Genomic DNA, 15,434 nt, shown 5'->3' with positions numbered 1-15,434 from the left:
ACTGAACAAAAGTTGGCCCAACATGTGACTGATTCAAAGTGACTGAGTTAGCTGGGTAAAAATAAAAAAGGTTGCCAAAGTGTAACTGTGAGCAGAGTCTGGAGTGTAATATTTCAAAGTGTTAATAGTTCTTTTCTACATTTGAATTTGAAGACAATATCTAACATAGGGGAGTCACTGAACAAATGTAAATTTATCTTAAAATATTAAAGATTCGAGACATAGGACAGAAAATAAAGACTGAGTCATCATAAATAGATGTGCTGTGGTGAGAGAAACAGTGAAAAATGAGAGCCAATGCAGAACTACTTAAATTATTGAAAGGCTAGTACATGACAAAGACTATTCAAGGCAGAAAAATATAGAAGGGCATTCTATATATATAATAAACCAAAAGGACTATATTACATATCCTGGGGGTGGGGGGATTAAACCAAAAGACACTGAATAGGAACATTCAAAATGGTGTGCTGGCATAACGGAGAGAGAAAGAATTGGCATAGGTCCACTAATTTCCATGGAGCACTACTGATTTACCCCAGCTGGGGATCTGGGGATTACTTTGTTATTCAGATCCCTGACTTTTACTATTAAATGTCAGTAGCTGGGGCCAACTTTCCCCTGCAGCAGGTAAGCGTCAAGTGTCAAGAGACCCAGCACAGACACACAGATGTGCATGTGTGAGGAAGTTATTGCAAGGGTTATTGTGCCCACTCAATGCCTCGCAATAATTTGCAACATCTCAACGTATTCTGCACTGCAATACATTATAAGTATCTGCAGAAACCTGCTGGGACGGGAAATGTACAAATGAGTTCCACCATAGCAAATGTGTACTAAATATTTGTATACGGATTTATATATATGTATTATATTTACGGCTGAGAAGGGGCCTGATCCTGCAAGGTGCTGAGTGCCTGCCACACTCATAACTTCTTAGGGAGTTGAGGGTGCTCAGCACTTTACAGAACTGAGCCCAAAGTGCAGTGTAAAAATGCTGCTCTCGCTCAGTGGCAATGAATCATCACTAGTGTTTGTTAGTTTTCACTGTACTTTAATGTTACTGCTTTTGGAATCAGATTAGATGAAAATGAGAATACACATGTTGTAACTAGGTACTTTGGGCCTGATCCTCCCCCCAATGAAGCCAAAGTCAAAGCCATTGTTTTTATCATTGTTTTCAATGGAACCAGGATACTTCCCTGTAACATTTTTTCCCAGAAAAAGGGGAAATTGATGTGTTTTTCATGGGTCCCTGTGATCATATGCAGCTTTGTGCTGCTATATGGTGATTTGTTCTATGTAACATATTTTAAGATATAGCAGACTTACGGTGGCTAGTTTTGTCATGTTTTAATTGGCCTATCACTGCTAGTTTGGGCAGAAAAAACTGTGTTGTCAAACTATGAACACTATGCAGAAGTGAACTGAATTATTTCTGCCTAGGACAAGAAGAAGAATTAGATCAGGTCCTAGCTAGTGTAAATCATTGCAGTTCTACTGATTTCAGTGGTGCTATGCTGATTTATATCAGCTGTGGATCCGGCCCAGTTGCATTTAGGGTCCAGTTCATTCACAAATAAGGGCTTCAAAATCAGGCCTTAGTGTGCAACCTACACATAATAACTGTAAGGTTAAATAAAGAATGGTCTGATCAGTGTGTCCTCAACAAATCTGATTCTGTTGTCATATGTATTCTGTTTTAGAAGATGGGGTCAAATTCTGCACTAACTTACACCTTCTGCATTCCTACTGAAACCAATACAGAACTGGACCTATGATTTTAGTGGGTCTGATTTTAAGTGGCTCTTCCTACCTTTGTAAATCTGGAAACACTTGATCACACTCTTTACATTCTTGAATGTCATGCATGTTCCGGAGCTCATTTTCATTGTCAAGCTTTTGTTGAAAGTCCTCCTCCACCATAGAAAATGCTGAGTGAGGTGTGCTGCATGGGAATTTCTGATGGTCTACTAGTTCCATCTTGGACTCAAATAGCTGGTCACAGTCCTCACAACGATACTGGCGCTCCTCTGGAAGGCAAATTAATTGGTTATGTGTTGTAGGAGAAAAGGTGCAGTGAGACAAGTTCTTCAACAATGGTCTTCAGACATATTTTTAACTACCATTTCATCAGCTGTCCCACTGCTTTGCAATAAAACCTGTGGCCATTCAGAGAACAAGGAAGAATCTGAGAAGAAACTAGGAGAAAGGATTTTTCATTTCTCCAGGTTTTTTTTAAATCAGTGCAGTATAATCCATTACCCACCTTGGCTATTTCTGATAGAGGATCCTAAGATTAACACAAGACACAAATCATTATCCTCAAATACTGTGGTGACGGGAGCTCAGTGGATGGACAGATAGAAGTGGGCAACCCTGACATTTTGGAGTGAGGTCTAAACTGATTCAGCACAAACATTTGTATTAAAATGCCCTATAGGATATTTTTGAAGGTTTTAAAGACACTTTGACATTTCCTCTCCTACCCATGTGTGACAAAGTGGGGATTTTCCCTTGTTATGTTATATGTGAGTCTGACTGTTGAGCCTATGTGAGTTTTACTGTTTTGCATGAATACTGCATGTCCCTCAGTTTCCCTGTGTGCTGCACCAATACCTCAGTGGTGGGAATAGGGGTGTGTGACTTTGGCTGAGACCTCTGGAGCAGGTGAGGCTGCTCCAGCTGTCTGCATGTATGCTATGACCGTTGCCCTTTGTAACCTGAGACCCAGGAGTGGGATGCGACCAGGTGACTCTTTGCCAGGGAAGCAAGACAAAGACGAGGAGGAGGAGCAACAGGGGTGTCTGAGGTCAGGTCACTGGAAGCTGGCAGTCTGCCTGTGGGGACTGGAAAAGGGGGAGTCCAGGGCATCTGGCCCAGGATTCCGCAAGATGGACTTGGCTGAAAGTGACTGATTTCTGTGCTAACAAGTACTGTTCTACACTGTGTTCCTGCCGAATAATAAACCTTGTGTTTTACTGGCTGGCTGAGAGTCACATCTGACTGTGGAGTTGCGGTGCAGGGCCCTCTGGCTTCCCCAGGAGCCCCGCCTGGGTGGACTCACTGTGGGAAGTGCACGGTGTGGAAGGGGTTGCTGAATGCTCCGAGGTCAGATCCAGGAAGGTCGAAGCTGTGTAAGCTTCTTGCCCTGGCGACAATATGCTCAGAGAGAGAAGACATGCTCCCCCAGAGTCCTGGCTGGCTTCATATGCAGTAGATTCAGAGTATCGCCCGGTGACTCCGTGACACCATGCTCTGAATAAGCATCCAGTCCTGTCCAGTTTAAGTCACTAGGCTGTGCCATTGATTTTAATGAGAGCAGGGCCAATCCCTACATATTTCTTATCAAAGGCCACCATAAAAATGAACTAGTATGATGAGTGTGGAGTTATTTCACAAACAAAATCTAATAATACTTGATATTCTTATTAACTGAGTGAGATTCTAAAATATCAACTACGAATGCCAGATCCTCTAATGCAGATTTTTTTCCATCTGTTAAATTGTACGTTGACTGTCTTTGTGTCAAGTCACATGTCCTAGTTTTATTTCTATCCTATCAGTATTGCAGCTGTAAAAGGTATGTGGGCTCTGATTCAGAAAGGCACTTAAGCACATATACAGTTTTAAGCATGAATAGTCTATTTGTGTAGTCACATGCGTAAAGTTAGGCACGTGTTTAAGTACTTAACAAAAAGGGGGTCAAGGTGGGAAACCTACCCAAAGAAACTACCACTATAAGAACCTGATTATGTAGTCCTTACTCAGACAAAACTCCCAGTGAGGCCAGTTATATATTAAATTAGTTTAAAAATTAGCCAAATTAGTAAAACAAAAGATTGAGAATGTGTCTATTTGTGTGTGGTTGCAGAGCATTTTACAATGATGCATTAATTACTCTAACTACATAGAATAGTCATGGAGAACACTGCACTTTAAAAGGATGACATTTTCAGCAATGGCTTGACAAAGTTACTATTTATCGCCTCAATTTTTTTAAAAAACTGCAGAGGAGAGGAAAGGAGCAAAAATCCTGCTCTTTATATCCACGGGTGCGGGGAAGGGGTAAATTAAGCCAGTGTGGAAACCTGAGGAAGCCCCTATGTATGATTTCTGAATGTTCAGGCAATGGCTGGTGCTCCACTTCCCCCCAGTACACTCTAGCACAACCCTCACCCCCTACACACAGCTGGGTATTGGATGAGACCCTACACGCAGCCACAGTAGTGATATAAACGCAGCCCTTTGCACTGCAGACAACAGGGCATTCCTTTATAAACACATTGGACGTCTCTTGGAGTCTATATAATTTGTAGGATATGAATAACTAACGCATTCTTTACTCAATTCCAATTGCAAAAGCCTAATTGTACACTCAGTTACACCTGTCCAACCCCACTGCAGACAATGAGGTTGGGCATGGTCAGTGTAATAGATCATGGTAGAGGCAGAAAGTAGAAAGTTAGGTTGTAGAGATATAACTCCAAGAAAAATGTGGACAGTGGAATCTTTATTAATACTAATGCAGGAGGCAGAAAAAAATCCTGGAAAGAGTCTGCAGGGTTGGCAGGTAAAAAATAGCTCTTTGCTTGTGAATGGAGCAAGTCTGATCTGGAATGATTGAGAGACAGTAAGCACAAAACCTCACAATGCCATTTTTTCAGTTACTTTTCAGAGCACAAACACATTTTAAAGAAACTTGCAGACAGGGTGCCGGAGTGAGTCTCAGGCTACAGTTCACATAAGCAGCATCATGCACTCCTGTAGTTTATGAATGGCAGAAAATCCCCCAAAAGCGATTTCAGCTCACTCCCAGGCAATCTTTCATTATTTATTTTAGGGGCATTTCATTTCTAATCTTGAAGAACATTGAAAGTTAGAAAGGTTAACAATTAAGTCACATCAGCAATGGGGATATTATCATTGTCACAGAGAACAGTAAAACTTGTTGCCGAGTTAACAGCAGTTTCAGTCATATTTAATAATTGGGCACTATTAATGTATTTACTGCCAGGGTTTGCAAAGAAATAGATAGATAGATAGATAGATAGATAGATAGATAGATAGATAGATAGATAGATAGATAGATATACTCCTTGTTAGCTACACTGCTGCAATCCCATTGATTTCAGGCAGGTTCCACCAGCAAGACATTTGCCCAACTTTTCATTTTAATGACATTTTGTATCAAACTAGATAGGCTGGCGTAAAAAGTTGCTAACCATGAATATCTGGAGCCATTGTTTCATGTGAATAATCTTCACTCTTCATGAATAGTAACAGCTCCTCTCCTGGGTCAATGTCTGCGACAACTCTGTAGAATATCTGAAAAACAGAATCATAGTGAATCTCACAAGAGGTAAATGCGTACAGAGTAATGCTTGTGGGCGGAGCAAGGTTTAAATATGGCACCAGATCCTCTGCTTATTTAAGTGGGTGGAGCTCCACTGAAGTCAATGGAGCGACGCCAATTTATATTAGCAGAGAATCTGGCCCCATACCTTTTGCTCTTTGGGTCCTATGGAAAAAAGATTTTGCTTTTCAATGAACTATGCCAAGAAATGAGCTGATGATGAGTGGAGGGTTGTGAATGTCGCTGTCAATTCACAAATCTTCCAGTAATACATATCCTATTCACAAATCATCAATAAAACAAGTTCCCTGCTGCTCTGCCAATGAGATAGGAATGTACCCTAAATAAGCCTTTCCAGATTTACACACAGACGGTCTGATTCTCTTCTTGATTACGCTGGTGTAAATTAGGAGTAACCCCACTGAAGTCAGTGGTGTTGCGCCACTTAAAAGCAAGGGAGAGAGAACAAGCTGGATTAAAATGTGCTCATCAGGGGAAAAAGGTTCTGCAATGACATGTTATGAGAGGTTTGTACAGAACAGTGCTGCTGATTATCCCTTAGCTTCAAACGTGAATCAAAGGGGAAATTTGCCTACGATGAGAAAATGGCCCAAGGATCCCATCAGCAGACAAACAGCATACACAGCTGGTGATAAACCTACTGCCTGTGGAGTCTGTCAAGAAGCTGGATGTCACAGCTGGAGGAAAACCTTACAGAGTCTGGCATTTGGGTTTTGCAGTAGTTATCAGGAAAGAATGAAGAGGAGAACCAGTGCAATGCACTGGGGTAAATAGGGCCGCATACTTTTTGGCCAGCATGTATCCTGGAGAAAACTCATACTTGTGATTGTGAGATTTTCAAGGAATTGAGTAATTATGACTTCATGAGATGGGAACAAAGTCTATCTTTCCCCTGTTGTTTCAGAAGGAAAGGTGCAGAACAGGAAACAAAGCTCCATTAGGCATAGTCTAGAGGCAACTCAATTAACATCGGCAAATTTTAGTAAACTTGTTGAATGCAAACACTTGAAAATGATATTTTGCTAGGCTCATAGATGCTGGATCAGCATTTTCTCTAAAACTACTGACTCTCAATACTAATTTTATTGAGTCAAGAGGAAGGCAACTGTTAGCAACCATTTAAAAATATTTGTTTGCAAAGAACCATCTTACATCTATTTTTTCCTTGCAGACATATCTTAATTATTGCACAAAAATACAAGATTAACCCATGTGCCGTTATCATTTTTCTCCAGTAGGTGGCCCTAAAACCCAATTGTTTATTTTTTTATAAGGGGCCTCAACCACAAATATGCGGTAAATATCTAAAAATAACTTAATGAGGAGCTTCCTCTGATTTTTTTTTTGTTTTAAGACATTCTGTGGCTTGTTTTGAGAACAGCAGGTCAGCCACCTGAAGTGTGCAAGCAGTGCAGTTATACTGAAGTAAGCACCAGCATTTTCACAAGACAGGCTGAGATCATTTCACACAAGAAATTCTGAGGAAAACGCATCAGTCACAATGTACACATGCTGCAGCCTACTGTTTGCTGTGTGCTTTCCCAATAAAAGCCGTGAGTAGGAGTTTGTACGCAACTTCCCCTCCCATTCTGTCAAGATTACAACTCCCTTTTCTTTTACACTAAGAGCTGTCCTGGTCAAACCGTCATTTGGATTTTCTTGGTCTTTTTTTTATCTTTTAGATAAATGCTTATAAGTCACATGTTTCATTCTGGAATTCTATTTCCCTTTAGAAAACAATGGACTTCTCTCAACAATTTGAATCACCTCCTTTGCTGGCAACTCTCAAAGGTTTAACTTATTAGCTTCCTTTCCAACAGCATGTTGACATTTGAATTGTGACATATTGGAACTGCAGTGAAACCTTGCAATAGGGAATGCAGCCTTCACACATATGGCAAAGGATTTTAAGGAAGTACTATGATATCACAGTCTCATTGGGCTTGATTCTGTTTTGATTTATACTTGTGTAAATCCACAAGGACCTCTATGAAGTCCTTCCGGCTATATTGGTGTAAAACCAGATCAGAATCAGGACCCTTGTCTTGCTCTCCTAATATTATCAGCTTTAATCTTATTATTGCCTAATTTAAACAAGCACATGAAATCAAAGTGGAACATTCAAAATGATAGGGTGACAAAGATTTTAAAAGTACCCTTTTGTAGGATATACATAAATTAATATTGCAACCGTCCTTAAGGAGCCTAATTAACATCTGTGAAGTTTCATGTGCATATATATTAAAAGAGAGAAAATATGTGACTACAGTAGCAATACTGGATTTATTTGATGGAGTTTAAAAAGGTGACATCGCAACTCATGAATGGTACAGTGACTCTGAGACCGAGTGATTTTTAACTTCACTGAGTTCATTCTCAATTTTAAGCAAATGTTTATTGTTCATGAGAATGTGAACGTCCAGCAGAGAGCAGTGCCAGAGGAAAGGGAGGTTCTGAGCTTGCCTCCCCCCACAGCTATGCTGATGCACCTCAAGTTTGAGCCACAAGACCTGTTATTATAGTCTTCTCTTGAGAAGATACTGCCAATTGTGACAAATGATGCAGGGGATTTGTGATGTGGACTTTGGTGCACTAGGGACTTGGTTTGGGCAACCAAACTCATTTGATCAAAGACTGAAACCCATTTAAGTGAAGCCAGCTTTTAACTTCTGCAAATAAATCTGATGTCCACATGCATCCACAGAATATTTGCTTTAAGCAACATTTGTTTTTCCATTTATTAAGACAGATGTATTTAAATCTGAGTCTTTTTTCCAGAAGTATAATGGTCTCCATGCACTTGAAAGGTAATATTAAGTTATATATAGACTGATGAGCCTCAGACAAGCCTAAGCTGCTGACTGACCAATGGGTGGACGCATGACATTCAGTCTTGGAAATACCCAAAGGCACTCCTGCGGTCCTTCTTCATGCAACTTCCTTTGCCTCCAAAGATAGTTCCATGCACAGGAAGAGTGCAGGATTGCGCTTGGAGTGGGATAAATGTTTGACATGGTGGAATCATAAATTGTGTGGCTAATGCACTGTATAATGGTTTGAAGACTGCCCACATTATGGATGTCAACAAGAACCTGTTATTTCAACATTTGCTAAGCTTTTATCAAATGAAGTTTGTCAAGATTCTGCAGGTTTACACACACACACACACACACACGCACAGAGGCTTTCAGAATGTGTGACATCACACATACACTGAGCCACATTGCCCCTAGTCCTAGACAAGGTGTGCAGGATGGTTGAGAGAGTGAGGAATCTTCTGTTCCCACAGTACTCCCCATGCAAGGGTTAGAGTCAGTAGAAGCTCCTGAGCTCAGAAGAGCCCAAGGACTTCTCCTTTCTGGACCTGATGCAACTCCCACAGAAGACAGTCCATGCACCCTACTTTAAAAGAGCAGAGAGGAGGAAGGATCATGACTTTGCCCACTGCACTGACTTGAACAGCTGGACCCCAAGGGTGCAGTCCCTTGGCACAGGGAAGAGCTTGGGGAGAGAGCACCACTGAAGCACAATCCCTGCCAGAGCTCTCTCTGAGGTGACCCACTCTGCCCCAAATTGATACTCTTGGTCCACTCTGGTGTTTTTTGATTCTGTATTATAGTATGTAAAATTAGCCACACTTTTGAGCTCAATAGTGCATCAATACCAAGGTATGAACAAAAGCCGTAATGCAGTGTTGCCTAATATTTCCTCCACTTGGTTCATGCCATACCATAGAAGATATTTCAGCAGACCTTTTCCCTCTTTGTTGCAAACCCAGGACACATGGTGCTCATATGCATTTGAAATGGAGCCTTGTTTGCACTGAAGTGTATTATGATGCATCAGCTTTCCTTGTAACAACCCTTGGTATGATGCATTTCCTTTATTGCAAACATGGTACACATGTTGAACTAATTAATGTGTGTGTTCTGTAGCTAATTGTCTAGCCTGACTGAGCTGGCATTTTGAAAATAAACTGGAATACCAGCAGAGATTAGTCTCCTCCAAGAAATGATCTGTCCAGCCTCTCTGCTCCCAGAACTCCCACTGACTTCAGTTTGAGTTGCACAAAGAGAAGAGATGTAGGAAAATGCCAGCAAAATTATATTTTGTAGATTAAGTTATGTTTTGATCTTGTGTAAAAAAAAAAAAGCCCCCCAAATGGATCCAAATTACATTTTTGAAGCTCTGAAAATGAAAAACTGCTTAGCTATTTATTTAATGTATTTATTTTTCTTTCTGCACATGCAAAACAAAATTCCACCTGGTCTAACAATTTATATGCCAAATTGCATCCTAATGGGATTTAAAATAGCATATATTGAACGCTGAAAATGTTATAGTGCTGGTAAATGTAATCTGGTTTTAATAGACATTCCTAATATTTCATGTAAATGTGTTTTATTAGGTTTTTTTTTTCATTTTCTCCACCCAAAACCAATTGTAATTGTCCTGTCTGAGAAACAGTGGGAAATTTTCAATGCCCTGTACAAACGGAATATGTTGGCTTAGGTTCTTTTAAACCAACATAAGATCGGCTATGACAGAGGGTCTGAAGAGTCAGGAAGCCCTCTGCAAGGAAAGCTGACAGGTCATAAATTACTTTCAGACCATATCTGTTTCATACTGGTTCTCCCTGCTCTTTAAACCAATAGCCGACTATATTCATAATGTTATTACTTGCAATTGGAAATGGTAGTGTAGAGTATATGGATTTTTGTACTACAAAGATCTTTTGGATGAAATCACCAAAGTCAATGGGAGTTTTGACTTTAATGGGGCCAGGATTTCATCCCTTGTGTTCATCAAAGCCACTTTGCTATCTAACTACTGCACCAGTCCTGCAATTTACAATGCACAGCCAAAGCAACATGCCTTGTAAATTGCAGGATCAGTGCTTATATGTCATAGAAATAGGCCCAACTGCAAAGTCCAGATCCAGATTTCAAACGCCCCAAGATTAGTAGTCTTGGTTATGGGGTTTTGGTTCAGCCCATTATATAGAGAGGGGCAAAATTCTGAACCAGATATGGGTTTGGATTTCAAAGACCCCACAACGTTTGGGATGTTTGAATCAGAGGGTTTAATTGATTCAATTTTTTGTCCGAAGTGATTTAAGGTAGTATGTTTATGCTACTGATGCAAGGTGGTGGAAGGAAGGGGTCCAAACTGCAATGATAAAAAGGGAAATAAAACAAAACAAAACAATGAACATACACAATTTACTTTCAAAGGGATGAATAAGGCCTCATTGTTATGAATCCCAGTTTACTTTTCCCGGTCAGGCACTCGAAATTTTATTTATGCTTAATAGACTGCATTTGGCATGTGTAAAGATGACAGAAGCGTGAATTATGAATGACCTTCAACCTATTCAGGAAGTTGTAATAATTGAAATAATAGAGAAAATGCACTCCCTGTGAAAGCTGTAGAGAGACGACTATTTCAGGCACTACCGCCTGCTCACTTTGAAGTTCACTGTTGATCTCTGCTTACTCCAGTGAAATCTATACCACTTTGTTTGAATTCTTTATTTACTATCACATCATTCAATTTGCCATTCAGCCACCTAGGAAAGGTTTAATAGAACGATACCAGTTTGGGAGGGGAAGGGGGAAAGGGACACTTAGTTTACATATCTGAACAAAGTCAACAGTTGATATGAACACATCTGTTGCCCTCGCTGCTGAAGAGAGTTATATTCTGTTGCATCTGACTAAACCTTTTATTCTTGTACATGCAACAGCTTTGGAAAACACTGTATGTGTCCCAATGCTAGGAAATTCAGATTTTGGCACAGATAACAGATGCTATTCAGATTTGGAAGCAGGTAGTCTGCGCTACTTAAACTACATTATTATTGTTTTTAACTTACTTATAGCTCTAGGAGGAAGGAGTTCACTATTTACATGTCCTGTACCCCACTGGCAAATGGATTGAATTGACTTCAGCTGTAGTAGAAGCTGACTATGAAAAAGATGGTGAAAAGGAACAGAATATGAAAAACGTTAAGCACATTGGTAGTCATAATAAAAGTCTTATAAGGTCCATTAGCCCTCTGCACAGAACCCTGTGTTATTGTTTTGGAATGGAAATACTACACTACATGATGTGCATTATGCTCCTAGTTGATAGAACAATGGGAAAACTTGCACTGCAAGTGTGAGTACCTACAAGACGAAAATTCAAATGCAATAAATTTTAGGTAAAAGGCCGTGGTTTTATTTTTGGCAGTCATGGCCTCATGCATTTGATCAGCACAGTGGCAGGACAGCCCTGCCTATGATGCAGGTGAAAGGATAGCTTTCACTTTCTCAAAGCAATATAGCACTTTAAAATAGCCATCTTTCACTTTAAATTATGTTTAAAAACGGCTCCCTCGCTATGTATATCTATGTGCATTTTTATCACTCAGGACAAAATGTTCAGTGGGTGTTAGTATCACTTCATAAAATGATCACAAGGTGTGAAGAATGATCTGAGCTGAGATTGTTGGACACACACTAATTAGCAAAAGAGTTAGACACTGATCCTGCGGTCATGCTCCATGCATGATGTCCTTACACCCACTGACTTCAGTTGGAGTTGTGTGTGTGAAACAATGACAGGATCAAACCCTCTAAGTGCAATCTTTTTTTGCTAGTGTCACAAGGCTAGAGTCCTGAAAGCAAAGGGGTGTATACATGGAAAGAAGTTGTGCATCAGTATGGGACTACACCCTTAAATCAGGTTAGGCAAGCAAGTGCATACATTCTTGAGCCCTGCCAATTGGCATTGATCTTAGAATAGTAAAGTGTTATTTCTGAATAAAAGTAGAACTTACCCAAAAAGCAAAACAAATTAAATGGCCAAAACTAATAACAACTTTTACATCAAAAAGACTCCAACAAAATATGAATTTAAGCGCATCAGAAAATGTGAAGTGCAAACTAATACATACTTCTGCCACAGATTATAATTAAATGTGCAAATAGTCCAAATTACTAACATGCAATTTTAGATCTTAGGATGAACAACTTGCACAGTTGGACAACTGCATTTTGAAATATGAGCCAGATCCATCTTGCCATACTCAGGCAAATGAGCAGTTGAAGTAAATCAGTGTTTTGCATGGGTACAGCATATAGGCGTCTTTCTGTTGACCTCAATGGGCTTTGAATTAGGCACTTAGAGAAGTTTAGCAAAAATCCATAGAAAACAACTCAAAGATTGACCCTGCCTGTCCTTTACAAGGGTGCAAAGCGAGGAAGTGGGGAGATGAACATGTCTCACACACACCCTTTTGCAGCTTATATAATGGTCAGACCCTTCACTCATGAAGACTGAAGGTCTGCGGTATCCCAAGGGAGGTGGAGATGAGTGGAGCTAACCCCCCACTACCACCACCTCCACACCAGCTCACAAAGGAGGATCAGAACAGCAGCAGGAATATATAGTACCACCATGGAGGGTTGTAATAGCATCCTCTTAATATAGTTGGGGCGCTCAGACAGGACTTCTGCCTCTCAGAGACAGAGCGGCTCCTGGTGCTTCCCCCAGGTGGTGCAGCTTCCCAATGTCCTTTCCAGTGGTGGTGCCTAAATGGTACAGCCTATCCCTGTGCCTTGTAATCAGCTCACTGTAACAAGCATGTGTCTAACCATCATTGTCCAAATCACACCCAGCTGCACTTTATTTTTCCATTGTGAATTCCAGTGCTCACAAAAGGTCCATAGTCCAAGTGACTGGACCACCACAACCTCCCATAGCATAGACACAGTGGCAATGCAATTCCCCCCCACAGCGAGCCAGTCAATGTGCCTCAACCCTGACATGAAAGGACCACCCCTGGGGATGGGAGACTTTTTCAATCTCTCTGTGCCCATTCAAAATCCTTGGTCTCTCTGCAAAGACCGGTGACAATGCTGTCAATCAGATCAAATGTGGGGGTTTGTTATTGTACCTGTATGTTGGCCTAAACAAAAACAAGTTCCTGATACAATTTCAGAGAAGGAGTGAGTGTGTCCACCAATATCAGCAAGCCATTTCCAGAAGCACTAATGCTTCGTAAGGTAAATCACAAAGTAGAACAATAGATATCTCAAGTGAAAACATGGCAGAATTCTCTACTAATGTCCTGCTTCCGTTTATAAACCACAAAAGAATTGGCAGAATCCACTTGGTGAATTTCAGCCTGGTATTCTCTCTGTGGGCAGTTATAATCTTCCATATTATTTCTTGGAAGCATACGAAGATTAGATAATCTATCATCGACATTTGCTCAGAAAAAACTTGTCTTCTTGAGTTTACTAAATATTAGTTATCAAGGTTATCTCAGTAGTATGACTTGTTGCAAATGGCAAGATTAATAATGACTTTACATTTCTGAAAATTTCCTTCCAATTTTAGGTCACTTCAGGAAAGGACAGTGTGCTGAGTGAAAAGATTACAGTGTATTATGTCGCAGATAATATAGATATATGTAAAATGTAAGGCTGGAGTTTAACACCCAGCATTAACTCTAATTGCAATAAGTGAAGAAGCAAACTTGGTGTAGGCTGGAAAGTAAAACAATCTGACAACCAGATGTTGCCATCATAACAAATAGCGGCTATCCCATTCATTTCAGTGGGTCTATGGAAAGATTGCCACTGGCTGTAATGGGAGTTGTCCCCGGTCTTATATGCTGAGTAAGGAACTACTGACCATGAGGAAGCATGGCAGAATCGAGCCCTCAATAAATGTAGTGTAAATAAGCCTGCCTGACTGCCAACAGGCACAAGCTTAACTTCATTGTATCATCAAACAGGATCCACAAAATTCATTTTTGAAATACACAACCATTGCAGGTGCATATATGAGTAAAATTGTTTGAGAAGTGCAGAGATGCTTATGGCCACAGTTGTGTTATTCTCCCACTTAGCTGAATGGAGTGGAGTAGTGACAGAGGCAGTAATATTTGAAACACAAGGCTGTGTCTGCAGATATAAAGAGTTTGTAAAACTCTAAGATGTGATCAGATCTGGTAAAACGTACAGCAATTCACTTAGGACATTGGCCTTATATACTTTGATAGTTGTTAAGACGGAGATACTGCTAGCTTTTCCATCCAGCAGATATAACTGAGTATAATAAAATTTGATTTCAACTAGAAAAATCCTCAGCAAACTAATCTTGAGTTATCTGGAATTTTCGATAGCTAAAACAAAATGAATCTCCAATAATTGTGTCCTTGAGAAAAACCTAAGCACAGCCCTCCAGCATCCTATATATGGCTATGCCACTATTGGAGGCCTATAAGTAGTAAGTAAGTTAAAAAACAATACTCAAGAGCTTTAAGTATAAATACCACTGACTGGACTTTTAAAAAATATTGTATTTTATAATTGGAAGCTGACTGATATCAGTTTGCTAGTGCATTTGGAATATACTATAGTCCCCTTAAAAATACATTACTATAGTTACTACTCTGTTTTCAATGGGATTTCCTTCAAAATCTGTACTTAAAAATTACAGTTTTGCTGGGATGCTAGTACTGTCAGAAAGTCTAACAATTCTATTCCTTCTACAGTCATTTTTTAAAAAAATCATGCTAATAAATACAGAGATCTAGCAATAACAAACTAGAGTCTTACAAGATAGCAAAAGCTAGTATTAAAACTGAATTGATTTTAAGTTGAAATATACATTCCAGTGAAATAATGGTGGCAGGCCTCCTTGCAGTCCTATAAATGCTGTAGGCTCTTTGGGGAAAAGAAAAAAATGAAAGTGCACTATTTGTGGAATTTATTATTCATGTACTTCTTGAATTACCTTCTTTTAGGACTGATTAGACAGGACCAGAGATAATAGGAGGACAGCACGGAGAAATCCTATATCCGCTCTATTTGAAACAAACAAAAAAATACCCATACATACAGCCTTTAAATCCTACTCCATCCCCAATCAAATGAAATATGAGTTGCATCCAGCATACATGTTTTGACTGCATCCCACTATTATCAAGCTGTTCATCTCAGCAAAGCTCATTTATACAGATATACGAAGGAGCCCAGACATTTTGTAAAGTTGATCCAAA

At 39.9% G+C, this 15,434-nt stretch overlaps 1 protein-coding gene across 13 annotated transcripts in view; it reads right to left on the bottom strand.

Annotated features, from left to right (window-relative positions):
* MECOM (MDS1 and EVI1 complex locus) overlaps window positions 1–15,434 on the bottom strand; it is a 445,868-nt gene that overhangs the window by 41,226 nt on the left and 389,208 nt on the right. For 12 of the 13 annotated variants that reach the window (XM_043522424.1, XM_043522423.1, XM_043522430.1 and 9 more), the window contains 2 exons: window positions 5,226–5,328; window positions 1,817–2,033 (listed from right to left, as the gene is read on the bottom strand). In XM_043522424.1, coding sequence (XP_043378359.1) covers window positions 1,817–2,033; window positions 5,226–5,328 — 320 coding nt within the window. Of the gene's footprint in view, window positions 1–1,816; window positions 2,034–5,225; window positions 5,329–11,252; window positions 11,336–15,434 lie in introns of those variants that run through there. The other variant, XM_027817885.3, reaches the window with a different exon arrangement.

The sequence above is a fragment of the Chelonia mydas genome, chromosome 9, assembly GCF_015237465.2.
Source record: "Chelonia mydas isolate rCheMyd1 chromosome 9, rCheMyd1.pri.v2, whole genome shotgun sequence".
Classification (NCBI taxonomy): Eukaryota; Metazoa; Chordata; order Testudines; family Cheloniidae; genus Chelonia; species Chelonia mydas.
The sequence above is the reverse complement of the archived record's forward strand: the minus strand, read 5'-3'. Positions and strand labels throughout refer to the sequence as shown.